Source organism: Oryza brachyantha, chromosome 12 (assembly GCF_000231095.2).
Source record: "Oryza brachyantha chromosome 12, ObraRS2, whole genome shotgun sequence".
Classification (NCBI taxonomy): domain Eukaryota; kingdom Viridiplantae; phylum Streptophyta; class Magnoliopsida; order Poales; family Poaceae; genus Oryza; species Oryza brachyantha.
In genome coordinates, this window is record NC_023174.2 from 10,527,131 (window position 1) to 10,542,178 (window position 15,048).

At 38.5% G+C, this 15,048-nt stretch overlaps 1 protein-coding gene across 1 annotated transcript; it reads right to left on the reverse strand.

The window, feature by feature from the left end:
• Nucleotides 1-2,166: 2,166 nt before the first annotated feature.
• Nucleotides 2,167-2,862, reverse strand: LOC102714879 (probable signal peptidase complex subunit 1). The gene is made up of 2 exons (XM_015843069.2): nucleotides 2,753-2,862; nucleotides 2,167-2,621 (listed from the first exon to the last, which is right to left on the reverse strand). The coding sequence occupies exon 2, from the start codon at nucleotides 2,619-2,621 to the stop codon at nucleotides 2,331-2,333; it is 291 nt and encodes a 96-aa protein (XP_015698555.2). The 5' UTR covers nucleotides 2,753-2,862; the 3' UTR covers nucleotides 2,167-2,330.
• Between the last annotated feature and the right edge of the window lie 12,186 nt (nucleotides 2,863-15,048).

The following is a 15,048-nucleotide window of genomic DNA, read 5'->3' on the forward strand; positions in this document are numbered from 1 at the left end:
AAGTCTAAACAACATCTATCAAAAAATATATCTAAAGACCGGATCGAGCCGAGAACAAAAAAAAACCGAACTGAAGTTGTTTTTAGTGAACCAGCAAAAACACCTGTGGTCAGAGCTTTTGTTTTCTGCACACATTCGGTTTTGTTTTTCGGAGAGAGCACTACACTTGAACACATCCAGACACACAACACTCACTAGCAGATTACTGGACACTAGTATCAAATCTACGATTTCAACCCTAACATCCCTAACAGTTCACCACTGCACCACCCAAATCAAGCGAAAGGCGAACTGTTCCTTTATGTAGGTGTTGTGCAGAGTACACCTACTCATGGGCAACCAAGTCCAGCCCATTTTGCACAATTCAGAGCCTGCCTAAACTTGGAACTGTCACCCCAAGGGACCTGAAGAAAGTTTCAGTGTGATATCTTGCCAAGAGATTGATTAAAGCCCTGTTTCTTTCGGCTTGAGATTATTATAATTCAGATGATTAGCTGAAAAAAACAGACAACTTATTAAAGTAGCTTATTATAATCTGGAGCCCACTTTATTATAATCTGATATGCTCATTTAGCTGAGCTTTTTCTAGCTTATTGGATAGAAAATTACCCATCATGTCATCCCACTCCCTCTTTAGACTTGCAAACCCAATAATCTAATCTATAATAATCTAGGAAAGAAATAACTCACGGCTTATTCTGCTACAGATTATAACAATCTAGCTTATAATAATCTGACTCAATAATCTAGATTATAATAATCTATAGCCGAAAGAACAGGGCCTAACACTTTGAAGCAAAATGAAGGATCGCAGTTTCTATTTGCACATGATTTCACGTTCCCACATACACATGATAACATAATCCCAGACTCCCAGACAGAGAAAACCAAAAAATAATGCAGCAACTTTCTAAATCACCTCATTCCACATCCAATGGAAGATTAAATAGAGGGCAGCTATAGTAAATATGCATTCAAAGAATGGATCCCACTACATGTCTAAACATACATGTTTTTAATACTCAAAGGTAGATTGCTGGGTGCAAGAAATATATTCACATCAGCTTCAATAAATTAGAGTTGAATAATGTGCGTCACAACTTACAGCAAAGCATGGATAGAAGGTGCAAGATGCCGCCCTTGATGTTTTGCTACCTTACGTAAGGCATGCCAAACTGAAGTAATAAATCAGTTATATCACCAAGAGCAGATTTAGGTGGCAATGGAAATTGATACAAAAAGACGAAAAACAATTAGTATTCACCGTGGCAATTTGATATATGAGGATGATTGTTGTTGCTAAATTTATACAGGGTATGAATCTACAATATAGAACATTTTATAGCAGTAGACAAATTGCTCATGCGGCAGTTCAGAAAGTCAGCAATCAAGAAAATATTTTCAAGAAACAATATTCAATAAGAAAACGTCACACCAATCTTCAATTCTTCATAAAGCAAGTAAGCTTTCCAGCTAAGTTCTGCAGAATACCAGAAAGTCCAGAAGTCCAGATGTCACTATATGCATTGGTGGCAATCACATATTTGAAGTATCAGCTAGCATTATGAACATATCAAGACCTGTCCTTAAGATACTAGAAGCCACTAGCATGAGAGAATACCAGCCAGTGAATGAATTTATCATAAAAAGAGTTACTAAAAGTGTCAGATAGCAGGAACAACAAAACATGAGCGGATACCAGCAAGCCGAGTTAATAAAAGTGTCAGACAGCAGGAACAACAAAATATGAGTGGATACCAGAAAGCCAGTGAATGAATTAACCAAGAAAACAGTTATTAGAAGTTTCAGATAGCAGGAACAGCAAGATCATGATAACATCGGATACACCTAGGAGTGGTAATGGGCCAAGGCCCTTGGGTGCTTTCACAACCCTATTTAATTCTTAAAAATATTTAGCTCAAAACTCTATACAATTTTATTTTCAATCCGTTTTAAACCCGACCCTTAAATTTTATAGGCAAAATGGTTAGGCCCATTACCACCCCTAGATACACCAAAGTGCAGCAAAGAGTGTTAAATTTACCAAGTATCTCTACCGCTTCCAATACCACAGGCAAATTTATTCCCAATTAGTTAAAATGCTTATGCAGGCGTGTTCTTATCTAAGACTATAATCATATACCACTTCTCCAGACAATCAAAGAAGATATAAAATACCAGCAAGAAGCCTTAATTCTCATCAACATGTATGCACCACAATTGTCTAGCATCCCATAATCAAAAGACGAGCAATTGTAGCATCAGAAGAACATGTCTCGACATATTATGTTCGATCGATCGGTCAATGACACTTGCTCCACTGAAGACCACTACTTGTTCTTGCTGGTCTTCTTCTTACCGCCGGTGGCAGAGGCGGTGACCTGCGGGGGGCGCGGGTGGCGGTCGGCCTCGGCGGCCTCGAGCCACTTGAGCGGGTGGCGGTTGAAGAAGGGCCAGTTGGGGACGGTGACGAGCGCGGTGAGGACGACCCCGCCGGCGTAGACAAGCAGCATGAGCTGGAAGTCGGCCACCGCGTAGCCCACGACGAACGCCGCCACCGCCGACGCCACCAGCAGCAGCTGCATCAGCATCTCCGCGAGCTTCTGCCCCTGCCAATCCATCTAGAGAGCGCCCGAGGGGGCCGTGTCAGCCGACGCGGATCTCGGATGGGACGGATCTGGCGCGCAGGGGAGAGAAACGGGGTTCCAGAACGAAGGGGGTAGATGGATCGGGTTGAAGAGGAAGGGGTTACCTCGTGGGACTCGGCCGGCCGCGTGAGGGGGTGAGTCGCCGGAGAAGAGGACGGCGGCGGCGAGGTTGGGTTTGCGCGACGGCGGTCTACGGGAAGGGGAGGGGAGGAGAGTGAAGCGGGTTTCTTTTCTCGAGGTTGCCTTGAGATTCGTGCTGGGCTTGAAGAGAGGCCCATTCCAGGCCCGGTTAGACAGAGAGCCGAGGCGGGCCGAATGGGCACCTTTTTGGGGGAGTTCGGAAACAGGCTCGATCCATGCTACCAAGAAAAAAAAAAGTTGCTCAGAGAGGAAGAGACAGAACAGAATAAACGATTGATGTATATGTTTAAATTAGCTTTAGATCCTAAGAAATAGCTGCTTGGTAGCCAGCTTCTAAGAATTTGAAAAAGCTCATAAAACCAACTTCTTCAGCTTCTGGATTCTTAGTTTATTGTCCAGAATATGTAACTACAGATTCCCAGAACCCGTGAACCGTTTGGGACAGTTTCTGACAGAAATAGCTTTTGAGAAAAGCTGCAGGTGCTAGAAGTTCCCCAAATAGACCCAATATGAGAAGAGAATATGGTTACTAGGTGGGAAAGGAAGAAGATAAGAGGGAGATGATAACTGAGTTTTTTAAGCAACTTTTTAGCTCCAATGGTAGTCAAAACATGCAATAGCTAAGATGTGGTGCATAGAAAGGTGAATGGGGATACGAATGAGTTCCTCCTATCGGAGTTCGGTAGAGAAGCAGTGAAAGAAGAATTAGATGCAATTGGTGACTTGAATGCTCTGAATCCGGATGGAATGTTGGCGGGTTGTTGTGGGCGAGAAAGTGACTGAAGAGGTGCTGGTAGTTTTAAAAGGGGGTCTAATCCCGAAAGGGTGGAACAAGACAACAATTGTCTTTATTCTGAAGGTTAAGGTACCTGAACTTATCAAAGATCTACACCCTATTAGTTTATGCAATATGAGCTATAAAATCATATCCAAAGTCTTGGCTAACAGATTGAAGAAAACTTTGCCATATGTAATCTCCCCAGCACAGCGTGCTTTTGTTCCTGGACGTCATATTTCTAATAATATCTTAATAGCCTATGAGATGACGCATTATATGAGAAACAAGAGGGTCGGGCAAGTAGGTTATGCAGCTTTCAACCTTAACATGAGTAAAGCCTATGACAAGGTGGAGTGAATTTTCTTACGTGATATGATGTTGAAGCAGTGCTATCATCCTACAGGGGTGTATCTGATTAATTATGAAGTGTGTATCCACAGTCACGTACAAAATTCGGGTCAATGGAGAACTATTTGAGGGGTTCAAGCCAAGAAAAGGATTACGACATGGAGATCTGGTATCCCTGTATCTATTTCTTTTGTGTGCGGAGGGTTTTTTGGCACTTTTGAGCAAGGTGGAGGAGGATGGCAGTTTATATGGTATTCGCATTTGCTAGGGTGCTTTGAGTGTCTCTCACCTACTGTTTGCGAACTACTCGCTGATTGTGTGTCGCCCAAATGGAGGGGAAGTACAGAAACTACAAGAGTTCCTTCACACGTATGAAGAGTGTTATGGGCAAATGATAAACATGGAGAAATTGATAGTGATGTTCAGTCCAAATACAAAAAGATCAGACAAAAGATGGGTGATGACAGCACTTAACATGTAATGTGAGACCACAAAAGAAAGATACTTGGGGCTCCTAGTGTTTGTTGGTAAATCAAGGACGAAGATTTTGTCATATTTGAAGGAGAGGATATGGCAACGCATTCAAGGATGGTAGGAGAGGTTGTTATCTTGTTGTACAGGGAAAGAAATACTCATCAAAGCAGTAGCACACATAATACACACATTCGCAATGGGCAGCTTTGAACTAACAAAACATCTATATGACCAAATCAGCAAGATGATAGCTAAGTACTGGTGGAGTAATCAAGAGAAGGAAAATAAGATGCATTGGATAAGCTGGAACAAATTAACATTACCAAAGAGTCTTGGGGTCCTAGGGTTCAGGGATATCTACACTTTCAATTTAGCGATGCTAGTAAAGCAAGGCTAGAGATTGATCCAGGATACTAAATCCTTATGCTCAAGAGTACTTAGAGCAAAATACTTTCCCTAGGGTGATTGCTTCCAGGCGAAACAGATGTCAAATATGTCCTATACATAGAGGAGTATACAGAAGGGCCTCACAGTTTTGCGGAATGGAATGATATGGAGGGTAGGAAACGGATTGAAAATTAGCATCTGGTCAAACCCATGGATCCCGAGAAGCTGGTCAAGAAAACCCCTAACACGGAGAGGTGTTAATCTTGTGTCGAAAGTGAAGGATTTGATTGATCCTTATACAGAAAGTTAGGATGAAAACCTGTTGATGCAAACTTTCTGGGAAGAAGATGTAACTGTAATTAGATCCATCCTTGTCCATGTGGATATGAAGGATGTTTTAGCATGGCAATATGACACTAGATGATGTTTTTTAGTTAAATCAACTTACAAGGTACACCGAGAGATGGAGAGGAGAATTAGCATGAGAGGTTGTCCTGGAGTTTCAAATGGGGAGAATGGAGATTTAATTTTTTGGAAGAAACTATGGAAATTGGGAGTTTCGGGAAAATTTAAGCACTTTCTGTGGAGAATGTGCCATGATACTTTGGCACTGCGGGGCAACCTACAACATAGAGGGATGGATGTTGATTCGAGGTGTGTAATGTGTGGCCAATTTAATGAGAATGTTGGGCAACTCTTTTTCAAGTGCAAAACCATGAAGGTGTGGCAGGAATTAAACTTGGAAGGTTTGAGAACCACAATAGAGCAACAGCTATCTGAAAAGAATGTTTTATAAACCATCTACAGCAGCCTGAAAGCTGTGCACCTGAACGCCATATTGTGTCTTTGGCACTGGTGGAGAGAAAGGAATGAGGTAAGAGAAGGAGGAAAACCAAGAAGCCCAACTGATCTCTCAAATCTGATTATGTCTCAAGCAAGAGAGTTTATCAGACTAAACAAAAAAGATGCACCAGCCAAAATACGAGAAAATATACATTGGAAGAGGTCGACTCAGGATAAGCTGAAGATTAATATTAATGGAGGTTACCAGTGCAATACCAATCAGGGAGGATGGGGTTATGTGATCAGGGACCGATTTGGAGCAGTTGTACAGGCAGGAGTAGGAGCAGTTGCTCACTTAATGGATACTTTTCATGCTGAAGTTCTTGCCTATGCAGAAGCAATCAGGGCTGCACAGGAAAGGGGAATGTCAAGAATTGAGCTGGAAACAGACTCATTGTTGCTGCAGCAAGCACTCCAGGATAACTCCTTTAATTTATTAGCGCTAGGTGGTGTGATCCTTGAGATCAAAAATGAAATTTCCATGTGTTTTCAATCCGCTATTGTCCTCAGGAATGTAATAGGGTAGCACATGAGCTAGTTGCTTTGGGTTGTAACCTCCAAGAAGTTTCTTCCTGGGTTGGTTGTCCAGCTGGCTTGGAACGGTTGGTATCCAGCGATTTAGCTGGTATGGTAATATAAGTTTCTCAGTTCCTCTCAAAAAAAGAAAAAAAAAGTTTTATTTGCATCTTTGCTGGTATATATCTTTACTATTTTACTAGAAAAAAATGTTTGTGCATTACGCCGGGTCAAGTTTGATTGTCACAAATAAAATAAATTTTGTATATAAATAACGTGCTTAGTTGGGAATAGTAAACTGTAGTCAACATACAATTAATTTGAGAAGCATACACTAAACCCAAACTTCTCCTATACCCCAATTCTCCATTGCAAATGAATAAATTATGTCAATTCTTTCATGAATTATAATCATCCACTTTTCCTCAAAAAATCCTGCAAACTGAACAAGCCTTTAATGGAAAGACACTATTCATCAAATGTATTCCATCCATTTAAAAAAAAGCATTTATAGGATTCAAATGTATCTCCAAACCTACATATGATGACTTCTTCACGAACTTATGCACCATCATTGATGCTATACATGCCACTTCTACTATTATAGGTCTGAGAGTGTGTGATGGTTATCTTTCATGGATCAATACACTCTATTTGAGATTACTCATCCCTGATGAGTCAAACAGTAGTTTGTTCAAGATATGGCTACTGGAATGTCTTAGGTTTGACCTGTCTCGCATGATCTATGATGACTCATAATCATGCCTCATTAAATATGAACATGTTATTTGTTATGGGTATAGTGGTATGAAATGACATATGTGAGTTGTCTCATTTATGATGTTCATACTACTAGACATGTTATAGATAACATTGTCTCTGATAGATGATATTACGATTTGTCACAGAAAGAGACATGTTCTATATCAAAGTTGTAGATCTAGACGATACCTATAACTTAATAGTTGACATTTTTTTATTTGAGATCATTTACAATATTGAACATTCATTCTAAGTGATAAGATCTACTTTAAAAATATGAAAATTAGAATATTCCAAATTACCTTGGGTAGATAAATGACCTATATGAAAGTTGTAGAGCTAAACCACATCTGCAATGTTATAATATGAAAATTAGAATTTTCCAAATTACCTTGGGTAGACAAATGACCTATATGAAGGTTGTAGAACCTAACCACATCTGCAATGTTATAATTGCCAATATTTTCATTTAACATTGCTCACATGCTTGAATATGCATTGCAAGGTGAGATCCATTGTTATAAACAAAATTTTAAATTGTTCAAACAAACCTAGGATAGAGATATTGCTTATATAAAATATAAATGATTCAGATATGAATAGTCAATAGGATAACATAAAAACATTAGACAACAGGAACTCTATAGATGAGGTCTTGTGGAGAGGGAGGTTCTTAGGTTTGAACCCCCTCAACCACATATCGTGTATAGCACCCAAAAAATCGTGGAGTTGTGAATAGTGATGTTTACTTGCTTAGGATGACCAGTAAAAAATGAAAATATTTTTAGCATCGTTGGTGCATTTTAAATTCCAAAATCAGGAGTCCTCGGTGATGGGCCATTAGGTATGACCTGTCAAAGGTGAGTTACTGTGATAGGTTGCAGTTCCAACTCGCTGAAGATGAGTCATATGTGACGGGTGGTATGCTATAAACCATCAAAGATGAGAGTTTCTTATCACTGACCACTCACATGTAACTAAGTGTACCTTCGTAAAAGATAAGGGTTAACATCCATCACAGATTTGAGATGTTTCATGGTAATGTGCTTCAACATCGATTTACCTTGAAAAGTATTTGATGGCTACTATCACAAACCGAAGACCACCTCGCAGGGGCGTTCCTATATTGTTCTACCTGGGGTCACAGGACCCCGGGTTGTGACCCCGGGTAGAATTATAATATTTACTTGTATTAATCATATTATTATTTGAAAATAAAAATATTATATGTGTTATGACATGTATCGGACCCCCGGTAATTTTTGTTTTGGATTCGTCATTGCCTCGCACCATCTCCTACGCATTGAGCTAGCTAGTCCCGCCAATCAGACACCCGATGAAATAGTCAAGCCATAAGATAACATGGTGAATATGAACCAAACAAATTACACGGAAGGAAAACAATTCAATATATATTACAGCCTCGATCAGAAAAAGTAAAATGCCAAGACTGAAGCTGCAAACTATAATGATCTGACCACCAATATTATCATTGAAACCACTGTGCATTTTCCTGACATATATCTGGCTATCTTCCTGTCCACAAGATATATTAATATTACAAATCTCGGACATTTGCCGAGATTATGCTAACATCCCACGATGCTTCCAGTCCTAGACATAAATAGTTCACAAGCAGTTTAGAAACACACATGCATCTTTCCATATCATGTTGAAATTAAATTCATGGAGGTTCCATGTTGGTTTTATAGCCTACATTGTCTTCTACCTACTTGAGCTCCACATCTCCAGAAGCAAGTCTGTTTTCTGTTTAGTTGGCAAAATGAAAATTTTTACTAGTCACATCGAACGTTTGACCTGATGTCGGTTGGAGTTTTCGGACACGAGTAAAAAACGAATTTCATAGCACGCCTGAAAACCGCAAGATGAATCTTTTATTAGCACATGTTACTGTAGCACTTATGACTAATCATGGACTAATTAATTCGGCTCAAACAAGTCGTCCCACGATTTCTCCCGTAAATGTGTAATTAGTTTATTGTTTCATCTATATTTAATGCTCTATTTAAGTGTCCAAAGATTCGATGTGATGTTTCTGAGAAAAAAAATTCGAAACTAAATAGTGCTCGTGTCCAAAGAATTTCTTGTGTGCATTTACCGCAGCTGTCCTCGCTCTTCAAGGTGGTACCATGTTGCTTGTTGTAATTACTTATGTCATCAAGTGTCCTCCAGTAAAAAAAATGGTGAAACAAATAAGGGATATTTTATGGTATACCAAAAATATTCTACACCGTCTATTGGACATTGATCCAAGGGCTAGTGTACTCTTAACTCATGGATGGTAAACATCATTTATTGCAATTTAAATGTTATTGAAAGTAATTTTTATAGATCGATATGGAATGCATGAATGATTTGTTTATTGAATATTAAAATCTATAATTCTATAAGATAAAAATAAATGTACCATTTTGAATTAAAATGTCAATATATTTAAATTCTATAAATCTGAATTATATTTAATTTTAAAGATGATTGTCTTCTTTTTAAAATTAGTATTATTGTGCATGAAAGGTAATTTTAAAAATTTATATGCACCTACATCTTAATGGGAATTATTTAAAATATCTAGTCAGACGCGTGCAAATAAAATTTAATATTGTACTATCAGTGTTTGACAAAAAGATTCAAATAAGCAAATTTTATTTTTGTATCTCATGTATAATTTTTTGGATTTAAAAAAATGTTTTGTTTGTTTTATAAAGTTTAATAATTGCTGCACATCCTTGCTTGCATGGTTTAAATTTAGAAAGCATGATTATGCACTGTGCGTTAATTCTTTCGATCCTTCGGTGTTGTGTTTTATTAATTAGGATGTGAAAATTATAAATCAATTGTTAAGATGGATGGTTTGTTCTTAACCTCCAGGGAGGTAAGATGGAGCACCCTAAAAGAGCTCAACAAATAATTGCAATTGCACAGTACACACTTCACAGTACGTACAGGCTTCACCTAGCTAGCATGCATGTTGCTGTGTTTCATCTCGTCTATTGATATTAGCATTTCTATCCATCAATTAAATAGTGCTCAGGTTGCAACAGCTACTGAAAGTCTCTGATCTACCACATGATGGGCCAGGTGATCTGACCGGCCGGCCCCTGTCAGCCAGTGGCAAACGTTCATCCAATTTAACTGAAGGAGCTCAGTTCATTCGCAGCAAGCATTACATGCAACAGACGATGATTATTCCATGGCTAGCTAGCTAGTGCAGTAAGATCACACTCCAGCTGCCAAACAAATGTTTGATTGAACAAATGTGTAGACAGTGTAGTGGCTTAGTGACTAATGGTTGCTCGAGATTAGCGTGATGTTTTCAAAGAATGAATCCACAGATACATGCATGTTCTTGGTGTTACATTTGTGCTGAAATAATTTGATTATATTGGAGGCATGTTTCGACAATAATGTCAACTGTGATGAGGTTGGGGAGTGCAGATGCTGCTAGGCAGCCTAGGCTCTGAAGAAGGGGAGCAAGGCTTGCACTGGCTGGCTCTTTTCCTTCGGGGAAAATGGACCTGCGAACTAATTCCGGAAGATTAAACTGCATACGACCTCAATTTCTAAACTCCCTTATGACTCCTACCTAAGCCTATCTCTATATTGTAGATGTGTGTAAGGAATATATAGAGCTATCTTGTGAGCAAAACCAAAATACTTCAAAACCGGGAGACGTTGGTCCAACTGAGAGAAAACTTTTCTACGCTTCAAAAGCTAGCCTATGAGGTGAGGAACTTACTCCCCTTTTAAGTTGGTGTCACTCCCCCTAAACATCCAATGTGAGACTATTCCCAACAATCTCCCCCGTCACACATTGGTGCCCCTTAGCACTGACCGACTTCACACACGAGCACATACGGGTCTTACATCCACAGTCAACTGACCGACCCAACACATAGGCACATACGAACCTCACACCCATGGTCCACCGGGCTTCGAGCTTACAACAGACAATTGTACACGACACTAGAGATCGTGGGCTCAACTTTGATATCACTTGGTGGCCCAAAACGGGGAGACATTGGCCCAACCGAGAGAAAGCTTTTCTACACCACAAAAGCTAGCTCATGAGGTGAGTGACTCCTCCCCTTTTAAGTTGGTGCCACTCCCCTAGACTTCCATTGTAGGGCTATTCCAAACATATTTGTCTTGACTGGTAATATTGTACTACTAATATTATCACTAGTATAGTATAGGGTATGTTAAAAGGATTAATTAGATACATGTCATTATAAATTTGCTAGTTTTAAAATATGCCACTATAATTCAACTAATTGTAAGGATGCACTATAATTTTAGAACTATTTCAAATATGCCATTTTTGAACCAAATTACCCTTTTCACATGCCAAGGGCACAGTAAATAGCAGATGGGCAATATGGTCCAATTTTTCTAAAAAATACAGCAAAAGGGTATGGAGTGGCATATTCTAATTGTTTTGAAATTATAATGACATTCTTACTGTTAGTCGAATTGTAATGGTATATTTTAAAACTAGCAAAGTTATAATGGCATGATCTAATTAACCCATGTTAAAAAAACTAATTATGAGTTGAACTTGTACTCTCACTAGAAAAAAGTATTGTCATAATGAACTCTTTTAAATAACATTGATGTCACATTTTGCTATATCTTTCAGTTCTCAGTTGGTCCAAAGTTCCATTGCGAACTACTGCCTCATTTATATGGTAAATCTTTTTAGACCGGTATAAATTTATATATATATATATAGCAGCACAAATGTATGTCCACCTTTTTTTTAGAACATGTATGTCTCTCTTAGAATAAGCTATTCTGCACCTCTTCCTTCTACGTCACTGGGCACCTATCTTCTTCGCCTCGCGCCGCGCTCGCGTCACAGGTACTCCCTCTGTCCCAAAAAAAACCAATTCTCCGGTTTTCGTGTCCAACATTTGGTCATCCGTCTCATTAAAAAAATTTAGGAAATTAGAAAAAAATAGTCACACGTAAAATACTATTCATGATTTATCATCTAATAAAACAAAAAGATCAATTGTAAAAAAAAGTTTGAATAAACGAAGAGTCAAAAATTATAGATAAAAAGTAAGAAATTAGTTTATTTTGGGAGTAAGCAACGATACATGGATGGTCCTCACGCGCGCCGGCGCGCGCCTCCGTTGAGATCGATCAAATGGGCGGAAGGAGCCGCGTGGCAGCTGGCTGTGGCCTGTGGGTCATGCATTGTGCCGTGCCTGTGCCACGCGTTAGCTAGCTGTACAATGGATGACCAATTCCATGCTGTCATGCACACGCGTTAGTTAGCTGTACACTGGATGATCAATTGCATATGCAGTGGGTTGATGGGAGATTAACTTCTCTGCCTTTTCGCTTCTTATAAACTAAATTTTTAATTTTCAATCTAAGTTTAGAGTTGATTTTAAATTTATTAATCGAAGTTTATTTTTTAATTTTAACTTTTAGATTACTAATACATGTATAAAAGTCTTATTTACAAATTATTTTTTTAAATATATTATTTATGAAAAACACAAACAATCACACCCTAAATTTCAAGGAGATAAGCAACATGTTGCTGTCAAGCGACCACGGGCCCTGTCGGAGGGGTTTTGAGCTTTTTTTTCAATTCATTTATCTATCTGCCATACTCCCTTTTCTTTTGCCAAAGCCTAAAAGGCTTTTCTTTTTTAGATATTAGTAATGTTATTGTAATAGCTGCAGTAAGGTGCACTATGTAGTAATAATATTATATTGCTATAAAATATTTACATTGTTACTGCACAATTGCAGTAACATCGGAAGAGAAGTGCAGTAACATCGTGATACAAATACAGTGTATTGCAGTAACATCGTGATAGAAGTACAATAACATGTGTGTTGTTACTACACAATTACAGTAACGTCATGATAGAAGTGTAGTAACATGTGAATTACAATCTTGCAGTAACATCATAATAAAAATACAGTAACACGAGGTGTGACTGTATACTGTTGGTATAGTATAGCTAATACATGTGGAAGAGTTAAAAGATTGTATTTCTAATCTTTAAAGAGCAATATCTCGTGTGTCTTACATTATTTTTAAAAACCGTTTTTACCACGATGGTTAAAAAAAGTGATTTAGAAAACTAGATCCGTCATGACTATATTTTGATGTTGTTACTGTATTTTATAAGTCATGTTACTGTATTTTTACCTTCGTTTTACTGCATTTTTTAGCTAGACGAGAGTGGACAAAGGTGTGGTGTAGGGGAAGATCAAAGAATGAGTTTGACCAGCGGGAAGGAGCGTTGACCAGGCTAGGATGAGGGTTTTTGGGCCCTTGGAAGGGGGTGGGAGGTGGGTTTGGGCCTTATAAGAGAGGGGACATAGAATAGCTTATTCTAATGGTATGCACATATTAGTTTTGCTATATATATATATATATATAATGTCAAGATTCATTAGTATCCGTATAAATCTAGACAATACTAAATTAATATATGAGCTAAGGCCCAAGAAAATCATAAAAGCACACCTCATGGGATGGCATGTGAGAAAGTTTAGCACCACTTTACTTATTCTAGGAGAAGCAGACCTCCTTACAAGGGGTGGTGTCCTAGTCATTTGAGACATGTTTGGTAGAGAGAACAAGAGAAACACATACGCACGCTTGTCTAGCCTAGCCAAGCGTGTATATGCGATATGCGCGTGAATGATCCATCAAAATTGGGTCATCATCCTTGTGTAGACACAGCTATCTTTTGCAGTTTTGTTTTGTTGCAATTCTATTGTGATTCAGTTTTGTACTTTATCCGAATATCCTGGTACATGCAACGACACGGTGTGGAGTCTAGATAAGGTACGCGTGACTTGTCCAGTTCGGTTATGTGAAGTATATAGATAATCCAGGCGTAATGATCACACATAATGTTACCTCTATATACCAAGCTACCACCTCATCACATAACACAAAAAAACAAAAAAAAGTCTACTCATACACCGGCGATCGGAAGAGCAGGACTCCGAAACCTTCGCCTTCGACGTCCTGCACCAGGAGAAAGTGGCAATAAGGTTTTTGGGTAGCGCATTGTGCAACTGCTCACTGATCTTCTACGACGGCTCGTCTACCTCTACGCTCGAGAGTTGTGCACTGATAACAACATCTGACATTGTGCGTCGTTCCGCTCGTACACGTGGTTTCTCATCAACATGATCAACAGCAGAATTAGAACACTCAGTACATGTTCGTCATGTCTTTTATATATATGATATGTTCATGTTTTACTGTGTATTTTAAATGTATAGATCGTATGATCTGAGTATTATAATTAACATGGTTAATATCATGATTTATTTATGGAATAAAATAAATTATTATGTACTTATATATTCATGAGACATGACTAAAAGTCTTACATTATGAAATAGAGAAAGTATTGGGTTGCTCAAAATTAATGTACACTTTCAAGAACCCTAAAAGAATTGACTCACTTGACCTGTCACATGCACGGAGAGGCACACACGACAGTTGTTTGTTTGTGGTCTACATCACCAGCACTGCAAAGAAAGGCTTGGGTACAGCTGATGATGAGAGGATGCGGTCTTGAGAAGATCAGAGGGGACAGAAGAACTAACAGCTGGTTTGGATACTAAACACTGATCTCAATGTAAATTTCACGATGACTCCTAAGCCTATATTTTTTATATGATAGGAGTTTTCCCATATGGGACTATCTTGTGGCAAGGCCTAATTAAATACATCATGCTTGGAGTGCGAAGAGGGTGCAATATCTATACTCTCGTGGAGATGCTCTTAGTGAAATGCCCAAAAATATAATGGTAGTGAGGTATCAAGTGTTGACAGTCAGCCCTATGTGACTATATATAACCTAAAAGTTCTTTTAGAGTGCTTCATCTTACCTCTTACTATGTAAGAGTTAAGAATCAATCTTGGCCATTGAATTATTAATTCGTTTGATATATTTTTAGCTCTTAATGAATAAGTTGGAGGACAAAAGTGAGCATTAATGACTCATAATTACTCTTTTCAAATTTCAATCATGCATGCAAGGAATGTGCAAATAACTATTATACTTCTAAAAATAAATAAATGGTTTTGTAGTTACATATTTTGATATATAAGAAATAACATTAAAATATGTTTCAAATTCC